This window comes from Annulohypoxylon truncatum (assembly GCF_022578515.1).
Source record: "Annulohypoxylon truncatum strain CBS 140777 unplaced genomic scaffold F4807scaffold_59, whole genome shotgun sequence".
Lineage (NCBI taxonomy): Eukaryota > Fungi > Ascomycota > Sordariomycetes > Xylariales > Hypoxylaceae > Annulohypoxylon > Annulohypoxylon truncatum.
In genome coordinates this window covers 140,421-164,764 of record NW_025953845.1, presented here as the reverse complement: position 1 = coordinate 164,764, position 24,344 = coordinate 140,421, and the positions used below count along the sequence as shown (strand labels likewise).

The window sequence follows — 24,344 nt, the reverse complement described above, 5'->3', positions numbered from 1 at the left end:
AAAATAACTTTTTTTAATATATATTATATATATTAAAAAAATTAAAATTTTAATTTTTTAAAAAAATTAATAATAAATATAAGATTTTTTTTTAAAATTATTAATTATATTTAATTAATACGAACTTAATAAATTTAACGTATAAATTTAATAAATTCGATATATAAATTTAATATTAATATAATAATATAATAAAATATAATTAATATAATTATAAAATATAACCGATATAACTTTTTTTTAAAAACTTAATAAATAACCGAAAAAAACTTAATTTAATAAAAACTCGGAAAAAAATTAATTAAAACTCGGAAAATAATTAATATAAATTTAAAACCGATAAAAACTTAAAAAATAACTTAAGTTTATAACACGTTAAAAAAATAATTCGCTTTTAAAAATAAAATTAATAAATATTTTTTTTTTATATAAATCGAAAAAATTATATATATATAACATAAAATAAAATTTTCATAATAATTTAATAAAAAAATTATATAATAACTTTCTTATTAAAATAAGCGGCTCGTCGCACCGAAAATTCGAAATAAAAAATAAAAAAACTTCACTTAAATAAATAATAAAAAATTAAATTAATCGTTACTTTAAAAGGTAATAAAAATAAAGCAAAGTTATTATTTAATAAAATCTTTTAATAATATTATAAATGATAAATAATTGTTTTAAGTTTAAGTTAATTATAAGTTTTTAAAAGTAAAATTATTTATTATATTAACGTGGCTTAAATATATAACCATATAATTAAATTAAAATACGAGTATATTTTATTAATATTTAAATATTTAATATTATTATTAACGACGGTATTATAATAATTAATATTAATAAAATTTTATTTTATTTTTTTTTATTACGCTTTTTACCCGGTATAAATTAACTTTTATTTTTATTATTTTAAAAAAATTTTAAATATATTTTTAAATTTTTTATAATTTAATATTAATTTTTTATTCGGTTAAATTTAAAAGTTAAATAAAGTAATTAATTTAATTTATAAAATTTATATAAAATTTTTTTAATATAAAAAATAAATTAATAATAAATTATTAATTTTATAAAATTTATAAATATTAAATAATTCGTTTAAAAAATTTTAAAATTTAAAATTATTAATAATTTATTCCGGGTTATATAATAATTTTAAATTTTTAAATATTATAAGGTTTAAAATTTCATTAATAATTATTATTTTTAAGTTTTAATTATTATTATTTAATTATAAAAAAAATATTTTTATTATTTTATTAAAATATTTATTTTTATTTTATTATTTATATTTATTATTTTACATTTATTATTATATTATCCACGTTTATTTTTATTTCATTATTTTTTTGTTCGTTCGAAAAAAAATAAATGTTTATATTTATTAAATTTTTTTTTTAATATTTTTACCGGTCGTTATTATAACTTTTTTTTAACGTTAATATAAATAAAATTATAAGCTTTATTAATATTATTAACGTTAAAAATACGTTATATTATAATTATTAAATAATAAATTTTAATATTTTATTTATTTGTTTTATTTCCGTTAAAATATTTTTTATTATTATAATATAAATTTTTAAAATATAAGAAAATAATATAAAATTAATAAATCTTTTTAATTTTTTCGGAATTAAAAAATTTTAAAATAAAGATTTAAAGTTTTTTATTTTATTTATTTATAATATAAGTTATATATATAATTATTTTTTTATATTATATTTTTAAAAACTTATATTAAAATTATAAAAATGAAGTAAATAAAATTAAATAATAAATAATAGGTTTATAATTATTTAAAATTAAAGCTTAAAAATTTAAAAAAAAAATTATTTTTAAACGTTAGTTTTAATACCTTATTTAATTTTTCGCATATAACACACGTATTTTTATATAACCGCTACCTTTATCGCTTATTATATAATGGTTTTATTATATATTTTAAAAAAGGATAAACATTTTATTATAAAGAAATTTCTTAGCTTATAAACCTTTAAGTTTTATAAGAATATTAAAAACGGAAAAAGCTTTTAATGTTTTCGTTAAATATTTTTTTTAAAGTTATTATTATTTTTTAACCGGTTTTCCGTAACGTTTATTTATTATCAGGGTTGGAAAAAAAACTAATAGTTTTTAGTCATTTTTTAGTTATTAACTAACTAACTAAAATTACGTAAGAAAACTAACTAACTAATTTAGTTTTAATCAAGGTCCTAACTAACTAAGCTTAGTTTTAGTCAGGGCACTGACTAACTAAAACTAAGCTTAGTTAGTCAGTTAGTAACTAAGAAAAAACTAAAAACTAAAGGTTTTTATCCCACCATTTTCAAAAATTCCTAACTTCGTAAATATTCATCCTAAAAATAAATAAAAACCAGTTTTATAAATTTAAAGTTAAACTGAATAAAGCTATATAAAAGCCTTTATTTTTACGTATTTATTCTGATTTTTAATTTAACTTAGAAAATTATTTTATAAAAAGTTAAATTAATTTATTTCGAAATTATTCTTCAATCCTGAATTATAAATCTAAAATAAATGGTAAAATTCCACTTCCTTTAAATTCTTATAATATTTAACTTTAAATTCAAGGTTTATCAAACTATATAATTATAGAACTACAAATGGGCCTTAAAATAATTTTTAAAGGTAGAAGGTCCTGTTAAGTAACCAACTTTTTGCAGTCAAATTTCTTACTTTGGAGAAAATTTCCAAGTCTTGAAAATTTTACCCTATAATCAAGTATTATTATAAATAACTAATTAATTAAATTAGCTATAAATACACACTTTATATGCATCGAATCAGCTTCTTCAATAGAATCGGGATATAATAATTATATATTTGTAGCTATTTTATTTAATTAATTATTAATTATTTTAAGTATGTTGCAGGGTGGGGCAGGTTGGCCTTGGCACTTTAGAACTTTGAATTTTCCCCTACCAAAATTTTTCTATTATTTCAAACCTTAATAAATAATTCAACTTAACTAATAGAAATTGAGTTCCTTCGATTACTAATAGTATTTAACTTTAAATTTAAGTAAATATAATTAATTTTATTATAAGTATATTATTTAAGATAAAAATAATTTTTTAAAACCTAATATATATAAAATCTTAAATTTGACTTCAACATTTAATTATAAATTGAATTTAAATCGTAAAAATCTTATCCTTATTAATTTAAATACTATTTAACTTTAAATTAATAAAACGGGTTTTAAATTATTTTTAGGACCTTTATTTAAGAAGTTAGGAATTTTTAAAGAAAAGTAGTATAAAAACCTTAGTTTTTAATTTTTTTTTAGTTATTAACTAACTAAGCTTAGTTAGTTTTAATCAAGGCCCTAACTAACTAGCTTAATTTTAATCAAGGCACTAATTAACTAAGCTTAGTTTTAGTCAAGCCTCGAACTAATTAATTTAGTTTTAGTCAAGGCCTTAAGTAACTATTAGTAACTAAATTCCAACCCTGCTTATGATATTAAGGTTTTTAATCTTAGTATTAAAACTTTTAATCTTAACATTAAACTTATTAATATTAAATTTAATATTATTAATAATAATATTATTAACATTAAATCTAATATTATTTATAATAATATTAATATTATTAATTAATATATTAAACCCATTTATATTAATAATAAAATTATTTATTTAATTATTTTTTTTAAATTATATAATTATAAACTTAATATTAATATTATAAATATTAATTATATTATTATAATTATGATTAGTTTATATTATTATAATTTTTATTTTATTATTAAATAATTTTATTATTTAATTATTAAACGAAATTATATTATTATATTTATAACCGATTTCAATTATTATTACTTTTATTTTAATTCTTATTATTATATTTTAATTATTATATTTTAAGTTATATTATATTATTATAAGTTTTAAAATAATAAATATTAATTTAAATAATTTAAAGCTTTCATTTTTTTATTATAATTATAAGATAAAGTAATAATTAAATAAAATGACATTAATAATATAAATTATTATAAAATAAGTTTTTAATTTAAAAAAGATAATAAATAATATAAATAATATTATAAAAAATATATAAATAATTATTAAAAAATAATTAAAAATAATAATAAAAAAATTAAAAAAATAATTTATTTAAAATATTAAATATTTTTATTTTAATTTAAATATAATAATTATTAAGTTATTAAATATTATTATTTTAAGTAAAGAAATTTATTAAAAATTTATATATTTATTTATTAATATTATTAAAGTTATTTAAATATTATAAATTTATTTATTTCTTACTCCGAATGTTCGTAAAGAACGTTCGGTATTACTACGGAATAAATTTTCGTATATATTTAACTAGTTTAAGTCCGTTAATTATTTGTATATGCTGCGGTTATGATCGGTGCGAGGCTTTTTTATTAAGTTTATTTTACTTGAAATAATAAAGGGAAAACCTTACAATAATTAAAATAAAAAATCTTATATTTCTTATGTGGTAATTTATTTTATTTTGTTATATTTTAATTAAAAGTCTTGGTTTATAAGTTATAAAGGTTATATTTTATTATATAATTATCCGGAAAAAAAGCGGTATTAAGTTAACTTTTAATTATTAAAAATGTAATAATATATTTTTAAATATATCGGTTTTAAGCAGCGATTGCAAGTTTTAACGATTGTTTTAATAAATTTATTTTATTATTAATAAGTATTTAAAAAGGGGCGGGTATAAAGCGGACGGTATATTTTCCGTTATTATTAAAGTGGTTTATTAAAAGTGAAATAAAGCTTTTTTACCATTCTTTTTCGAAGTAAAAGCAGTTTACTTCTTAATTATTATTTATTTATTAATAATAACTTTAATGATTTTTTAAACTTTTAAACCTTTAAAATATTTAACTTTAAAAAAATAAATTAAACGGAAATATATTAACGTTATTTCTTTAAGTTATAAAGTGACAGGGTTCGGATTTTATTAAAAATAAAATCCGTAATAATTAAAGGATTTAAACCTTTTCCTTTAAGTTAAAACGGGTAATTAATTAATTAAAAGCGGACTAAACGCTGGACCATTGCGCTAAGTTATATATTATAAATATAAAAAGATATAATTTAAGAAAAATTTTTATAACTTTTAAAAAGCTTTATATAATAATGGTAAATGAATATATTATTATAAAAAAAAAACCGAAATATTTAAAAAATAATATAAAAGTATTAAAAATGTTATTAAAATAATTTAAAATCTTAACTTATAAAATAATAAAAATTATTTAATAAATTAAATATAATAAAAATAATTATTTTAAAGATATTAATTTTAAGTTATAAATTATAAATTTATTTTAAATATATTATATTATTAATTTTATAAAAATGAAATATTAAAAGTTATTAATATATAATATATTAATAAAAGATTTATAATTAATTTATTTTTTTTAATTATAAATATTATTTTAAATAAATATATTATATATTTATATAATTATTAAAAGGTATAAAAAAATTAAATAATTAACGTTAAGAAATAAAATTTTAATTTTAAAAATACGGATCTTTTAATTATAAATATAATGAAATATTAAATTTACGAAATATTAAATAATATTATAATTATAAATTTAAAATAATTAACGAAGTTATAAATATAATTATTAATAAAAGATTTAAGTTAAGTTATAAAGATAACAATTAATATAAAAGTTTATAATTAAAACGAAAAAATTAATATAAATATTATAATAAAAGTAATGTTAACCGCGTAATATAATGTTATTTATTTCCGGCGCGTAGTACCGTTAAAACGGCGTTAACGCGTTCGAACGGTATGTAAAATATTTTTTAACGTTATACTTAAGTTTAATTAATTATTTTTCGTTTAATATTTATTAAAATTTTTTATAATTATAATAATTTAAAAATGTTTAATTTATTTTATATATAACTTTATTTATAAGTTATAAAATTACCGTTTTAAAAAAATATTAATCGTTAAAAAAATTAATTAAATTAAAATATTTTTAATATTTATAATTATAATTTAAGTATTTTTTTTATTTAAATTTATAATAATTTCCTAAGATTTATATTTTAAGTAATGTAATTTAAGAATTAAATAAAATAAATTAAACGTTTTTATTTTATTTTATTTTAAAAGAATTTAATTTAATATTAAGCGAGGGATAATTAATTAAAAAATATAAGGTTTAAAAACTTACGAAAGTATATTTAATTATATAACGGTTTATATAATAATAAAGGTACCCGATTTATACCTTCTTTAAACGCGTTTTTTTAACGCTATTACGCGGCGGAAATAAGCCACATTATATTACACGGTTAACATTACTTTATAATAATTATAATAAATATTAAAAAAATTATAAATATTATTATAAAAAATATAATAATTATTATAAAATATATAATAATTATTTATATAATTATAATTATAATTAAAAATATTAATATAATTAAAAATAAATTTTTTATTAAAATTAAAGATATTATTATTAATATTAATAAAATAATAATTATTAAAATAAATAATTACAACGTTTTTATTATTAAAAATAATAAAAGGAACGTAAAAATAAGTAATATTATATAATAGATAAAATTATTTATATTATTAATAAATTAAATATAAAAAATTATAAAAAAAAATTAATAAAAAATAACTTTTTTTTAATTAAAGAATATAATATTTATAATTTTAAGTATAAAATTAATAAATTTAATGATATTAAATTTTTATAATATAATAAAATTAAAAAAATTTCTTAAAAATATAATAAAATATTTAATATAAAATTAAATTATTTTATATATATTTATATTAATAAATGTATTAAATTTATATAATTTAAAAAATCTTTACGAAAAATATAAAAAATTACGAAGTGAAGGTTTTATAATTTTTTTTACCCTTTAATTTTAAGAAAGTATATAAAATTAAAATATTAAAATATTAAATGTTAAAATAAATTAAATTTATTTATAATTTAAAAGTATTTATATATATATTATATTTATTTTATAATAAAAAAAGTAAAAAATATATATTTTATTATTTTATAAAAAAGAAAAAAATTATAAAATATTATTAATATAAAAAATAAAAATAAAAATTTAATATATATTAATTCAAGATAATAATTTATAATAATAAATGAAAGTTATAAGATATAAAAATTTTTAAATTATTAAATTTTTAATGTTATTTTTATAAAAAAAGAAAAAAAATAAGTTAAAAAAATATTTAAATTTTAAGATTAATATTATAAATATATATAAGATTAAATTAATAATTTATACCGATTTAAGTTCTTTTAATTAAATGGTAAATTAAAAATAACTAAAAAAATTTATTTAAAATTTTAAAATATTTATATTAAAAATTTTATATTATATAATTAAAATAAACTTAAAAAATATAACATTAAATTAAAAAATATAATTTTTTTTATAAATAAAAGTAAAAATAAAAAAAAGAATAAAATTAATAATTTAAATATTAATAAAAACATGGGTATATAAAAAAAGTTTATTTATATATTTATTTTTAAGTAATAATTTTTTTTATTAAATATAAAGTTATTTTAAATTATTTTTAAATAAATATGTTTTTTTTCGGTTTATTTATAAATATGGATCTTTATATAAGTTATAAAATTTAAATTAATTTAATAAAAGGTAAAAATAACTTAATTAATAATAATATTAAAATATATAATAATATTAATTATTATAAAGTATATTAATTTATTAAAAAGTTAAGATTTTTTATTTATATTATATTATTTAAACATATATAATAATTTATATTAATATAATTTAATTAAAGGAATAATATTTTTTAATAACATTAATAAAAAAATATAAATTTTAAAAAATATAAAGTTTAATATTATTAAAGAAATAATTAATTATATATTTTATAATATAATATAAAAAAATGCGAATATAATTTAAGTTATTGCCTTTAATTTTAATAATAATATATAAATATTCGAATTTAAAAAAAAGTATATTTTTTCGGTAGATTTTATAATAAATAATGTATTAAATGTCGTTTTATAATTTATAAAATTAAATCCATAAAATATTTAATATATAATATAATTAAAAAAAAGATTTTTTTAAAATAAATATATTATTATTTAAAGTTATTATATTTATGAATATTTTAAAAATAATTTCAAAAAATGGTATATATTATTATATAATAAACTTAGATTTTAAAAAATAATTAAAGAAATTAATAAAAAAATATAATTATTAAAATAATAAAAATATTATTAAAATGTTTAAAGAAAATAAAATAATAATTATATTAATTAATAATTAAAAATGAACATATAAAGCAAGATATTAATATTTACTTAAAATTAAAAATTAAAAATTTATTAATGAAACTTTTAATAAAATGTATAATTAAAAAAAATGAATTAATAATAAAAACTTACCTTTTTAAAATATTTATATTTTTTTATATAAAAAATGGTAAATAAGAAAAATAAAAATAAATTATAATTAATTTAAAGGAATTAAATAAATATATTTTAATAAATATTTACTTATTATTATTATAAAAAGAAATAATTTAACGGATATATAATTGATGCGAGCCCTTAAGGGCATAGCATAAGGAGATAGTTATGCACGTGGCCCGTGCCATAGATAAATAAGATAAAGGACCTTAAGTCCTTATCTTAGAATCTTTTAACTTTTTCGGAGTTAAGAAGATTCATTAATCTTACATTATTTTCCCATACCTTAAAGGTTTGCACCAATAATAAAAAGTTTATTATTATTAATAAAATAATATTTTATTATTAATTATTTATTATTATAAAAAATTATAATAAAATAATAATTATTTTACTTTAAAAATTAAAAGTTTCGAATATTATATTAATAAGTTTTAAAAGTTTTTCCATGTATATGTAATAATTTATAAATCATTTATAAAAATTTATATAAATAATATAATAATATTTTTAAACATTAAAAAATAATATTAATAATATTTATAAAAACTTTTTAAATAATACGTAAATATTAAATTAATATTATTATTAAAAAAATCTTTTTTAAGTTTTTTAATAATTACATTACTTAAATTTATAATTAATAAAATTAGTTTATAAATCATTAAAAATAAAACTATAATAATATAAAAAAATAAAAATGTTAACCATTTTATTAAACCTGGTGCAAACCTTTAAGGTGTGGGAAAATAATGTAAAATTCATGAATTTTCTTAACTTTTTCGGAGTTAAAAAATTTTAAAATAAAGACTTAAGGTCCTTTATTTTATTTATTTATGGCACGGGCCACGTGCATAATTATCTCCTTATGCTATGCTTTTAAGGGCTCGCATTAAAACCTTAAAACATATATTAATATAATTAAATTTTTAAAAAAATATATTTTATTTTATTAATAAAAAATATATTTTATTTTATTAATAAAAAATATATTTTATTTTATTAATAAAAAATATATTTTATTTTATTAATAAAAAATATAATTATTATAAAATTAAAAAATTACTTTATTAAATATTAAAAAAAAAGAAATATTATTTATAATATTAATATAAAAAAGTTACATTTATAAACGAAATTTAATTTAACTTTTATAAAATAATAATTTTTTATTATTTTATAATTATAATTTAATAAACCTTTATATTTCGTATATTAAGATTTTAAAAAATAAATGTTCATCAATATTAATATATTAAAATAAATAAAATTTAATATAATAATATTTTATTTAAATAAAAATTAATATAATTAATACATTAACCTTAATAAAATAAAATTAATTAAATATTATTTTAAAATCTTAATAAAATTAAAAACATAATATAATATACTTAAATTAAAAACCGTATATTTAATATATTATTATTATTATTATTATTATTATTATTATTATTATTATTATTATTATTATTATTATTATTATTATTATTTATTCCGAGTGCTTATTATTTTATATAATTATATAATATATATTATGTAAGGAATATGCGGTATTATAACGGGGTAACTTTTTAAGTAAGAATTATATGCCGGAAAAAACTTAACCCGTTTTAATTATTAATTATTTATGTTATACGATGGCATAATTTATTATTTTTTAATTATAAAAGCTTATTTTTTTAATAAAAATAATAAAAAAAAAAGGAAAAATTATATATAATTTAAATGTTTTTATATAAAATGAAAAGATTTTAAATAAGGTTATTATATAAGGTTATTATGTAATAATTATTATTTTTATTTTTAAATAAAGTTTTTTTTATTTTATTAATATTACGTTTATAATTTAAATATAAATTTTTTTATTATAATAATAATTATTTTTTCGTAATATTAAATTTAAAAAGAATTATATAATTATTTTTTCTTATTAATATAAAAAAGCTTTTTTATTAATTAAGGTTTATATAAAAAGAAATTCACGTTATAAATTTAATATAAATATTTTTTTTTTTTTAAAATTAACCGATTTTTATTATATTATTAATAATATTAATAAAAAATTAATTATAAATATTTTAAACTTTTTTTATATTATTAAATCGGAAGTTTTTTATATAAAATGTTTTTATTTTAAGTTTATAAATTACGTTCTTATTAACGGGATTAAATTAAATTATTTATATTAATATTTCCAATTTTTAATAAAAATTTATTTCCATTATAAAGGAATAAAAGATAAATATGTTTAAATAAGTGATTTTTAAATAATATAATACCGTTCCGGTATTATTTTATTATTTTTTATTAATTATTTTATTAAATTATTATTAATATAATAAAAAATTTCCTTACTTTTATTCGGTTTTTAAACTTTATAAAGCTTTTTTTTATAAAAATTAAAGGGTATATATACGATTTAACCGATAATCTTAATAATATTTATTAATATTTTATTTATTTTCGGATTAAATTTATTAAAGTTATATACCGGTTAAAAACCGGCTTTATAAAAATAAAAGCTTAATATTAAAAAACATTTAAACCTTTTAAAATTAATACGATAAATATTTTAACCCGTTATTTTAAATAAGTTTAAATATAAAGAAATTTATTTTAACGATATTATTTTTAAAGTTTATATTTTAATATAAGTCTTTTTTTTATCCGCTTTTTATGCGAAAATATTCCATTATTAATTAATTATTATTAACTTATATTTAAATAATTAAAAGTTAAAGTTTATTTATTAATGTTTTATATTATTATATATTTTTAAAGGATATAAAATATTTTTATTAAAAGATATATAAAAATAAGTTTTATAAAAAGTTCGAAAAGTTATTAATATTAAAATTAAATGTTATATAAAGTTATATTATTTTAAGGGAACATTTTTTTTTCTTTAATAAAAAGTTATAATAAATATTAATAATAACGGTATAAGTTCGGTACGGTTATATTAATGTTTAATAATTTATTATGTACTTTAATAATTATATTCTTTTAAAGTTAATAATACTTTTCTTAATTAAAAAATTTATTTATTAGTTTTAAAGTTTATTTTTATTTAGATTTTAATGTTAATTTTAATTATTTTTTATAAGTTTTATTATAATAATAATATATTTATTTTTTCTTATTTATTTTTAATTATACGTAGGTTATTTAACTTTTTTTCATTTATATTATATTCTTTTCTTTAACGTAAATAATAATGTAACCTTATATATTAAAAAAAAGTTTTTTTTTAAGAATTATTTTACGATTATTTTTATTTTTTTTAGTTTAATTATAACGTATAAATAATTCCTTTTTATTAATAATTAATTAAAGGTAATTTGCTTTTATAACGTTTCTTTTTTTATTATAAATTATTAATATTTTATAATTATATAATATATAATTTCTTTTTTTTTATTACCGTAAATATATTTAAGTATATTTATATTAAAAACGTTTTTTTTAAAAAAGAATGTTTTAAAATTTATTTTTTTTATCCGGATTTATAATAAGGTTAAGGTTTTATATTTTTTTAAATTATAATATTATTTCTTAATTATTATATCTTTTAAGGAGGTTTATAAAACCGATATAATACGGTTTTTTACGTTACCTTTTAAAATTCTTTCCATTTTATTATAAAATTATTTTTTAAACTTAAATTAAATAATTATTCCTTTAATTATTCTTCTTTAACTATATAATTATATTTAAAATTTACTTATAAAGAAAAGGGGTTATAATTTTATTATTATTATTATTATTTTTACTTTAAAATTCATTTTATAATTTTATTATTAATTTTTTTAATTAATTTATTAATTTTTAAATGTTTAATTTTATTCTTAAATTTTATTAACTTTATATTTAAATATAAATTAAGTAATGGGTATTTTATTTTTAATTTAAGTTAAGTTATAAGTATGGTTTTATATGTTTTACTTATTTTTTTTAAAATAAGTTAATTAAATATTATAAAAATTTTTTATTATTTTTTTTATGTGTTTATTTTTGTTAAGTGTGTGTTATGTAATAACTTTATATATTATAACGCTTTTTATTATTTTAATGTAAATTTTTTTTATTTTTAATATATTATAGTTTTAAGTTAAGGTTATTAATTTTAAAAAAACGTATTATTATTATTTTATTTTTATTTTAATTACTTTTAAATGTTTGAATTATTTTAATTTTTTGTTTAGTTATATTCCGAAGAATTTAACGTTTTTTTTAAAGTTAATTATTATTTAACTTAACTTTATTAAGGTTTTTATAAATTGGTGGGTTTTAATGAAATGTATTAATTTATTTTTTTATAATGTAAAAGTTATATTATATTTTATTACCCATGTTTTATAAATTTTATATGTTTTTTTTAATTTTTAATAATTATAATTATAATTTTTATTTATTATTAATAAGTTTATATTATTAACGAATTTTATTATTAATATGTTTTTTTATTTTAATTTTTTATATAAAATGGTAATGTATAAAATAAATAAAATGGGTAATAAAAGTAATTTTTAAAAGATTTTAATTTTAATATATTAGTTTTTTATATTTTCTTTATTAAATTTAAGCTTAACTTTCTTTTTTTTTATAAAGTTTATTACTTATTTAATTGTTTAAAATGAATAACTTTTTTAATTTAAATTGTAAGTTATTTTTTAATATATTATATTATTAAAAACTTTTAATATATTTAATTAGAATAATAATATAATATCGTTATGTTTTTACGTTAAATAAATGCTTTTAATAATTATTCGGATTATAATTTTAATGGATTTATATGTTTTATTTCTTATTTACCTTTTAAAGAAAATGTGTTTTTTTTTATTGCGGTAATAATTTATATTATTATAACTTTTTTTATAATTTTTTTTATTATATTAAATAATATAATAAGCTTGTATATATTTAAAAAAGATTTTTTTTCCTTTAATTTACTTAATTTTAATAATATTATTATTAATGTTTTCCGGAAAGTTTTAAAGTAATAATTTAATATAAAACTTTATATTATAATTATAAAAAAGGTATAATATAATAACTTTTTATATATTTTTAAAAATTTAATTAAAAGTATATTTTTTTTAAGTGTTTTTTAAAGTTTTATATCCTTAATAATGTTTTTAATCTTTTTCCATTTTATTTTTTTTAATATTTAAAAAGCTTTTTTTTATTTTTAACTTAAGTTTAAATTAATTAAAATATTTAATAAATTAATTATTAAATTTAAAAAAAATATTACGTTAATAATATATTTTTATTTTAATAATTTTCCATTTAAAGTTTTTTTATAATGTTTTTTTATAAAGGTAAAATTTGGTAGTTAATATTAAGTTATTAATTTTTTAATTTAATATATTTTTTTATTTTTTATAAGATATTATTATTTTTAAAAATTTCCGCCATTATTTTTTTAAAATTATTTTTTCGGGTTATTTTAATTATTCTTTTATATTTAATATTTATAATTTTAAACGTGTTTTATAACTTAATTATACGTTATATAATTTATTTATACTTTAATTTAATTATTTCCTTTTTTATTTATTTTAATTAATTATTTTATTATTTTATTATTTTATTATAAAATATTTTACGGGTTAATAATATTATTTTTATAATGTTCCTTAATTATTTAATTAAATAAAAAATGTATTGATTTATATTTTTTAAACTATTAAATTTATTAAATATTACGATTTTTTTATATTTTATTTCAATTAATATTTCGTTTAATTCTTTTTAATTTTTTTTATTTAATTTTAAACGTTTAAGTGGTAAGTCATTATTAATATTAATTTATATTTTTTACGTTATATAATTTAATTTTTTTTATAAAAAGTTTTTAAAGATAATAAAAAATAATTTTTCGTTTATTTATATTAAATTTATGGTAAAATCTTTATTGTTTTTTTTAAATTATATAATAATATTTTTTTTTATAGTAAAAGCAAATTATTATTACGTTATTAATATAAATAATCTTTTTAAATTATTTATAGTTTTATTTTTTTTATTTTATAATAAGTAATGTACATTAATATTTTTTATTATTATATTTTTTTTATTTGTTTTTTTTTGTAATAATTTCTAATATAAAGTTTTTTTATATTAATTTTTTTAATTCGATGTAAATAAATTAAATTATAAGTTTTTTAATATTATATTTTAAGTTTATTAATGTTTAATTATAATTAGTTTTACCGGTTTAATAATTTTTTTTTATTATTTTATTAATATATATAATAATTTTATTTAATTTTTCTTATATTATATAATAATTTCTTAAATATAAATAATATAATTTATTATTAATAAATCGTAGTTTTTAAATTATAATTATATTATCATTATATTAAAAATGAAATATTTTAATTATTATTTTATTTTTATTTATGTTTTAATATATTATTTAAATTTTATTTATTAAATGTTTTAAAAAAGTTAATTATTATTTCGTTATAATTATTAAGTAATAAGTTTTAATTTTATTTTAAGTTATTATAAGCTTATAATAATTAATAAAAATTAAATAAAATATTATTAAATTATAAACTTTCCGGGGTTTATTTAATTTTAATTTTAATTTTTATTTTTTAATTTTCCTTTTTTCAAGGTAAAAAAAGCTTATATAACTTTTAAAAAGTTATTAATATTTAATTATTTAACGCGGGTTAAACGGAAATTATTCGTGTTACGTTTTTTCTTTTTTATTTATTTAATATTATTTTTAAATTAATATTTTAATAAAAAAAAGTTTAATATATATTTTATAATTATTTTTTTTTAAATTAATAAAGTTTATAAATATAAGTTTTTTTAATTTTATTTTTTATTTTTTTTACGTGTTTATATTTTTTTTCTTAAACTACGTATTTATTATTATAGTTATAATAATGTAATATATTTTAATAATTTTTATTTCCTTTTTTACATATTAAATTAATATATTTACTACATTTAAATTATTTTTTATAATATTTAATAATATATTTAAATTTATAATATTTATAATATTATTTAACTTTAATATTTTTTAAAAAAAATTTATAATTAAATAATTTTATTTTTTATATTAAATTATTAATATATAAATATTAAATTATTTATAAGTTATTTATTTTCATTATAAAAATAATATATTTAATTTTATTATTTTTATAATAAATTAATTTTATTTAATTTATAATGTATATATTTTATTTTTTTAATTTTTTTAAAAAGTTTTTAAAATTAATATAAACGTTTTATAATTAATTCGTTTTTAAGTTTTTAATTATTATTATAAAAATTTTATTAAAGTTTAATATTTAATTATTAAAAATTTTTTTAATTTAATTTTATTTTTTTTTATATTATTTTATTTTTTTATAAAACGTAAACGTAATATTATTATTTTATAATTATTTCGTAATTATAATTTTTTATAATTTTAAAGTTTTATTTATTATTTTTATTATTTTTTTAATATTACGTGTTATAAATTAAAGTTTTATTTAAACGTTTTTAATTATTATTTTTTTTATTTTTTTAATTAATATAATAATTTAATTAATTACATGTAGTGAAATTTAATTTAAACGTTTTAAATTAATTGTTAAATTATTTAAACTTAAAAAAGAAAGGATTTATAAAAGGGTGCGTGGCACCGTAGGAATTAAAGTAGCTTTAGGTGGGGCGCACGGGCCATCCCCACTAGCCATTAAAAGTGCAATCTTATAAAAGCTAAGCCATACCCATGAGTCAAACCACATTAAGGAAGTGCGGACCGTTATAACTAAAATTATTAAAGTAAATGTTTAATTATAAATGGTAATAATATTATAATTAATAATTATATTTATTTATAATTTTTAAACCGGGGCGGTATTAATTTATAATAAAGTTAATTTTTAAAAAAAACATACGGTATTTATTTTAATTTTTATTATTTTTAAAAAGTCGGTTTTTATTTAAAAAAATATTTTCTTAATATTTTTTAATTATAAAACGTTACTTTTCTTTTTTTTATCCGATAATTAATTATTATTAAATTATATATTCGTTTATTAAATAATTTATTTAATAATTTTATTTATTTTTAACTTTTAAAAATCTTTTATTATTTTTATTATTTATTAAAATAATATTTTAATTATATTTTTATTATTTTAATATATTTTTTTTATATTTATTTTAATAATTTATTTATTATTAAACGCGTTATTATCGTAATTCGAACTTATTTCGATTAAATCGATAATATTATTTATTAATATATTAATTATTATATTTCCCGTTTATATATTAATAACGATATTAACGGGAAATATTTTATTATCGAATTTAATTAATAATTATACGATGTTTTTACGTTAAATACGTTATAATTTCATCGTAAATAATTTATAAACTTTCGCTTAAATATATTATAATTTAAATTTATAAACTTCATTTTTTCGTATATTTAATATAATTATATAAATTTAATAAAATTTAATTATAATCGTATAAATTATTAATTTAAATAATAATAAATTATTAATTAATAATTAATATTATAAATTAAACTTTATTAAAAATATTAAATTTAAATAAAATAAATTTATAATTTATTATCGTTTTTATATATTTATTATAATTTAATTTATAAATATATTATATTTTAAATAAATTAAATATAATATTAAATACCTTTTTAAAATTATTAATAATTATAATTATAAATAATAAAAAAAAAATAAATTTATTTTAAAAAATATAATTTAAAATATAATATAAAATAAAGTTAAAAATATATGTATAATAATATAATTTAAAATTATAAATAATTTTCGGTAAAAAATTATTAACGGATATTAATATAATTAACGCTTAAAATAAATATAAGAAATTTTAAAAAATACGAAATAAAATTAAAAAAATATAATAAAATAATATTAACATAAACTTAAAAATAAATTAATATATTATATTATTAATATAAGTTTTTAATATTTTATAATTCCTTTAAATTATATTAAAAATATATTCGAAATAATTTATAATAAAAAACATTATTTTAAATTAATAAAAGTATTTCATAAATTAATAAATATATAAATATAAAATATAATATATAAAATTAAAAAATACGTTAATTAATATTTAAAATATACGGAAAATTAAATTAATTAATTAAGTTTTTAAAAAAATTATTATTTATAAATTTTTTAATAATTTTATATTATATAATTACATGGAATTTTATTATTAAATTATTAAAAATATAAATAAAAATAAGTTTATAAATAATAAAAAATTATAAATATTTTAATATATTTTTTATAATAATTTATAAATTTAATAAAAAACTTATTTTTATATTAAATAACGTTAATTATATAACTTAATAATAAATTAAATAATTATTTCATATAATATTACTTTATAATTAAAAAATATTAATAAAAATAATATCGGATAAAAACTTAAAATTTATATTTAAAATTTAATAATATATTTTTATATAAATAAATATTAAACTTATAATAAACACGTTTTATTACTTTTAAATAAATAAATAATTTAAAAAATAAAATTAAAAAATAAAGTTAATAATTCGTTATTATTAAATAATTTTTAAAATATTATAAATTAAAATTATTTTAATATTTTAATATAACATTAATAACGTATATTTTTTAATATTAAAAAAAAGTTTTAATAAAATTATATTAAATTTTAAACTAAAATTAATTATATTTATATTAAATATATTAATAAATGTCCTTAATTTTAAAATAATACGAAAATAATTTTAAAAAAAAAAAAACTTTAAATTTTATTATAATAAATGTTAAAATATAATATAATAAAACTTATAAAACCGTAAAGTTTAAAGTCGGCGAAATTATATACTTACACTTATATTACGGTTATAAGTTATTAAAGAATTAATTTAAAAAATATAAAATATAAAAAATAAAATTATTATTTATAATAAAAAAAGTTAAAAATTTAATATATAAAATTAATATATTTTTATTATAACGTATATATAAAATTATAAATATATTATAATTATATAAAATATTATAAAACTTAAATTTTTATAATAAAAAATTATTAACATTTAAACGTGTTATAATATAAAAAAATATAAATAAATAAATATTATATAAAATTAAAAAATTTATAAACTATTAAATTAATAATTAAAAAAAAATAAAAATCTTTAAAATATTTAATATATTAAAAAAGATATATTAATATATATAATAAATAATATTAAAAAGAAATTTTAATAAAAAACGTAATAAAATTTATCGATTAATATAATTAATATTACCCGTTATTATTAAAAAAATTAAAAGTTTTAATATTATAATTAATAATTATAATATCGAATAAAACTTAAATATTATTACGATTAATAAATATAATATTATATAATATAAAAGATTTAATATTATTAAACTTAAAGTTATTAACGTTTAAAATATTTTTTCGAAATAATATTAAAATTATTTTTATATTTTTAAACGTTACATTATTAAAAATTATATTTAATTTTTTATTTCCTTTAAAAAAATATCGTATTTAAATTATATTTTTAATAAAAACTTAATTAAAATGTTAATTAAATTTAAAAAACTTATTAACGTAATTATAAAAACATAATTTCTTTTTATTAAAAACCGGGGAAATTAATAAAATACATTTATATTTTAATTTAATTACATGGTTATATATTTAAATTATATTAATATAATAAATAATTTTTTCTTCGAAAACTTTTAATTAATTTAAACTTAAAATAATTAATTATTATTTATAATATTATAAAAAGATTTTATTAATAAAATAAAATAAATAAGCTTTAATATTTTAAAACCTTAAGTTTTCTTTTATTAAAATTCTTTTATTATTTTAAACCTTAATAAATAATTTAATTTAATTTTTAAAAATCGAATTTATTCGATTCCTTATAATATTTAATTTTAAATTTAAGTAAAAATAATTAATTTTATTATAAATTTATTTTTTAAAATAAAAATAATTTTTAAAAACTTAATATATATAAAACTTTAAATTTAAGTTTAAATTTTAATTATATTTTAAAATTTAAATTTTAAAAAATATTATTTTTTTTAAATTAAATAATGTTTAACTTTAAATTATTAAAATAACTTTTAAATTATTTTTACGATTTTTATTTAAAGCTTTAAAAAATTTTAAAAAAAATGGTTTAAAAGTTTTAATTTTTAATTTTTTTATTAATAATTAATTAAAGTTTTAATTAAAATTAATTAAACTTAATTAATTAATAATTAAATTTTAACTTTAATTTTTATAATAAAAAATTTATATTAATAATTTATAAAAATTATAAATTATAATAAAAAATATAATATTATAACTTTTAATTATATATAATATAATATATATAAATTATAAATTAAATATTATAATATATTTAAATATAAAAATCTTATATAATTTATTATATAATTAATAAATATATTATTTAATATAATATTATAAATATTTATTTAATATTTATTTATTTATTTATTTTTTATTTCGAATATTCGTAAAAAACGTTCGATATTATTACGGAATAAATTTTCGTATATATTTAATTAATATAAATTTATTAATTATCCGCATATATTACGGTTATAATCGGTACGAAGCTTTTTTATTAAGCTTATTTTATTTAAAATAATAAAAAGAAAAACTTTATAATAATTAACATAAAAAACCTTTATATTTTTTATATAATAATTTATTTTATTTTTATTACATTTCGGTTAAAACTTTAATTTATAAATAATAAAAACTATATTTTATTATATAATTACCCGGAAAAAAAGTAAAATTAATTTTTAATTTATTAAAAATATAATAATATATTTTTAAATATACCGGTTTTTAAGTAATAATTATAAATTTTAATAATTATTTTAATAAATTTATTTTATTGTTAATAAATATTTAAAAAAAATAAATATAAAATAAATAATATATTTTCCGTTATTATTAAAATAATTTATTAAAAATAAAATAAAACTTTTTTATTATTTTTTTTAAAAATAAAAATAACTTATTTTTTAATTATTATTTATTTATTAATAATAATTTTAATAATTTTTTAAACTTTTAAACTTTTAAAATATTTAATTTTAAAAAAAATAAATTAAACGGAAATATATTAACGTTACTTTTTTAAATTATAAAATAATAAAGTCCGGATTTTTATTAAAAATAAAATTTATAATAATTAAAAAATTTAAACTTTTTCCTTTAAATTAAAATAAATAATTAATTAATTAAAAACGAATTAAACGTTAAATTATTATTTATTTAATATAATATTATAAATATTTATTTAATAAATATAATAATATTATAATTTAATAAAATATTAATTAAATTTAATATTTTAAATATTAAAATATTAATATTAAAATTATAATATTAATATTAAAATTATAATATTAATATTAAAATTATAATATTAAACGTAATTAATTACACGTGTTATAAATTTTTTAATATTAAATTCGTTTAAATTATATTTTATTTATTATAAATTAAAATAATATTTATTATTATAAATTTTTTTAAAAATTTATTAAACGTAATTATTTAATATAATTAATTTTTTAATTTTATTTAATAATTTTATATATAATAAATTATTATTTAATATATATTTAAAATATTTAACCGATTAATTTTTATTATAAAATTTAAAAGTTTATAAATTAAAAAAATTTTTATAAAAAAAAAATTTAATTTTTTTTAAAAATTTATAATAAAATTATTATATAATAAATAATAAAAATAATAATTATATAAAAAACACGTGTATTATATACGAAAAATTAAATAAAATATTAAAATTAACGTTTAAAAATTTTTTTTTTAAAATTTAAAATTTTAATTTTAATTAATTATAAATATATTATTTATTATTTAATTTTATAAATTTAATTTTTATAATAAAAATAATAAAAAAATTAATAATAAAAAAATAAAATTTATAATTATATTATAAAATAATAATTAAAAATTATAATAATTATTATAATATTATATTAAATATAAAATAATATAATTAAATAAATAAATTTAAAAAAAATAAATATAAATATTTATAAAATAATATTTTAAAAATATAATTTTAAAATAAAAAAATCATTATTAAGCTTTAAATTAAACATTAACTTTTAAAATTTTCAACGATTTTTATAATGTAATTAATTAAAAACTGGTGTGGCTGGGAAGGTACAACCAAAAGCGGAGCTCTAGTTTAAGCTCGTTGAAATAAAAAATAAGTGCCTCCTGTTTTTAAAGTACTGTGACGGTCCGCACCTCCTCAGTGTGGCTTGACTCATGGGCGTGGCTTAGCCCTTGTGGGGTTTGCACTTTCAATGGCTAGTGTGGATAGCCCGTGCGCCCTACCCAAAGCTATCTTAGTTCCTGTTGTGCCACACACCTTCTTGTAGATCCTTTCCTCCTTAAGCTTAGATAGTCTGGCAACCAATCTGAAACGCTTTGAGCTAAGTCTCGCGACAAGGACAAAGAGCCTGCGGGTGGAAGCTATCACCTGCCAATTGAGCCAAACAACCACCAAAAGATGAGAATCGCAAGTCGAACAGCCTCGCGATATTACAGGTGATAAGGCTGATCCGTCACACTTATTGCTAAGCCGTCGTTAAACTTTCGTTAAACCTTCGTTCAGCCCTTGTTAAGCCCTCATCTCTAATTAGAATCAATTATTCTATACCTTTGTTATACTCATTCAAAACCGCTTTTAAAGCTTTATTTAATGGCATACTCAATTCACTATGGGTCGTGTTCTTTAAGTCGCTATTCTAGTTAAAGTCAATTGTAGAAACGTTTTGAAGCTTTGGCGGTTTAAGTCAAATGGCCGGCCATCAAATAACCCGTTATCCCAGTACCAAGTATCGCAACAAAATTAAATCGGTATATATTAGATAGGAGGTAATTTTGCAAATTAATTATGATGCTGCTAACATACGTGTGTACATGTGGTGTCTAACTTTCAATGTTCGTTTCAAATTTCCAACTCCCTCTTGAGGTACCAAAAAGATCCGCCGGCATCTGAACTAAGAACCATCGCTGTTCCTCGATGTTCTCCCATTGGCCAAAAAACTCTTAGGAACTGTCTTGGAATCGTTCAGTGTGTCTTTCGACGATTTAAGGTGTAGCTCCTCTTGACTTTCGTTATGCCTTGACCGATCCTCCTTTGACGATCCCCATATGCTGCTTCTCTTCACGGTGATGTCCGTTGTGCAGATGATTGTGTTATTCATCTTTAATTGGTCCTCGTGGCGGCTGTTTTGTGCTTCCTCGTCCTGAGCGAATGTTGTCAAGTCGAAACCTCCACTATAACCACGGCTTCCTTTATTGCCTTTCCCGTACCTACCCCCGAACCTTCCCACACCGGAGCTACCAAATGTCTTTGGTACATTGTCTGAATGGGCAATTCCTGCTGTCGAACTCCACATGCCGAGACCTTGCGCGGCGATTCGATACAGCGGTCGGAGTGTTGCTAAACTACCCGCTGTGATCGCTAAGCCTTGTTCTGTCGTTGACCAGACGGCAATGTAGACAGTAGCCCCTTTCCCCCCGAGTTAGCAAAGGGTCGCCTAGGGAAAGGGAAAAAGGGGGGATAATATGCTGTACTTACATAAGAAGTCTGGATCCTTAAAGTCCTTGATATAAGCCAAACGAACAACGACAGCGGAACTAGCTCTGAAAATAACCACATTAGTTTGTAAATTGAAGGTATATCCTTACCGCACTTACACGCAGCCCATACTTAGAATCGGAATTAGGGCAATCTTGGTTCTCTTGTCCATCTGAAGGCCCCAAATTAAGACAATTGGAAGAGTAGCAAAAGTGAAGTCGCATATGACGTTGAGGGCACTGTAGAGGTAGGTAAGGGCGGCAATTATATTCACGTCGATGCAGGATCCTTGGGTAATACCGCCAAACCTGAGCCAGAAATAGGGGATTGGGTTGCACTGTAAAAGAGTGACGAAAAAGAAGACCAGGCCTGTGAGGACCGTGAGTAAGAGGTTAACGTAGATAATGTAATGATGGATTCGCTGGACGGCAATTCGTAAGAGGAAAAGACCGATCGAGATCTTGGAAGCAATCATGGTAAGGCAATACCAAATGTAGCAGAGCCACCAATACTTGACAACGTTTAGCTAAAAGAGTCCAATAGTACTGATAGGAGGCGTTGGGCTAGTCATACCATCATGGCCTTCTCAATGTCTGGAGTTTCCAGATCCGCGAAATGACGCCCTGTCCCATAATGGATACCAGTAATCGCACAGGTGCAGAACAAGATGAACGAGACCTATTTCGTTCAGGATTAAAAACTTCCGTAACATTCACTGGCTAAAGAGACGCACCGTTGCCGCCATCATCGTCCAGTCGTCAGCCCCAAAGGCTTTGACTATGCCTAGACGTGTATAGCATCTTAGAGAGATGGCTATCACCGTAGTCGTCAACAAGGCGATACACACTCTCATCAACTCCGGGCCTCGGTTTTCGACGGTGGCCATGGTGATGCACTGGGCCTGATTCCGGGCTTCGGTTGACGGACACACGGGATGGTAGGAGGGAATGGAAAGCCCGCGACAAGATGTGTATGGTAGGCGCAGCACTTAGGAGAGCATATGATCCATCAAGAAAGGAACGACAGCGACAACCCAACCCGACAAGATACCATATCCAGAAAATTAAGCAATGCAACAACCAATATAAAACACCATACCCCCTATGTTAAGACGGAGAGAGTCGACTATTA

The 24,344-nt window shown here is 14.2% G+C and overlaps 1 protein-coding gene across 1 annotated transcript; it reads right to left on the bottom strand.

Moving 5' to 3' along the window:
- Positions 1–22,629: 22,629 nt before the first annotated feature.
- On the bottom strand, positions 22,630–24,099 carry F4807DRAFT_465795 (uncharacterized protein; the record flags this gene model as incomplete). The annotated part of the gene is made up of 5 exons (XM_048002321.1): positions 22,630–23,144; positions 23,214–23,278; positions 23,333–23,724; positions 23,787–23,891; positions 23,947–24,099. 5 exons carry the CDS (start codon positions 24,097–24,099, stop codon positions 22,630–22,632), a joined length of 1,230 nt encoding a protein of 409 aa, XP_047848870.1.
- Positions 24,100–24,344: the final 245 nt, after the last annotated feature.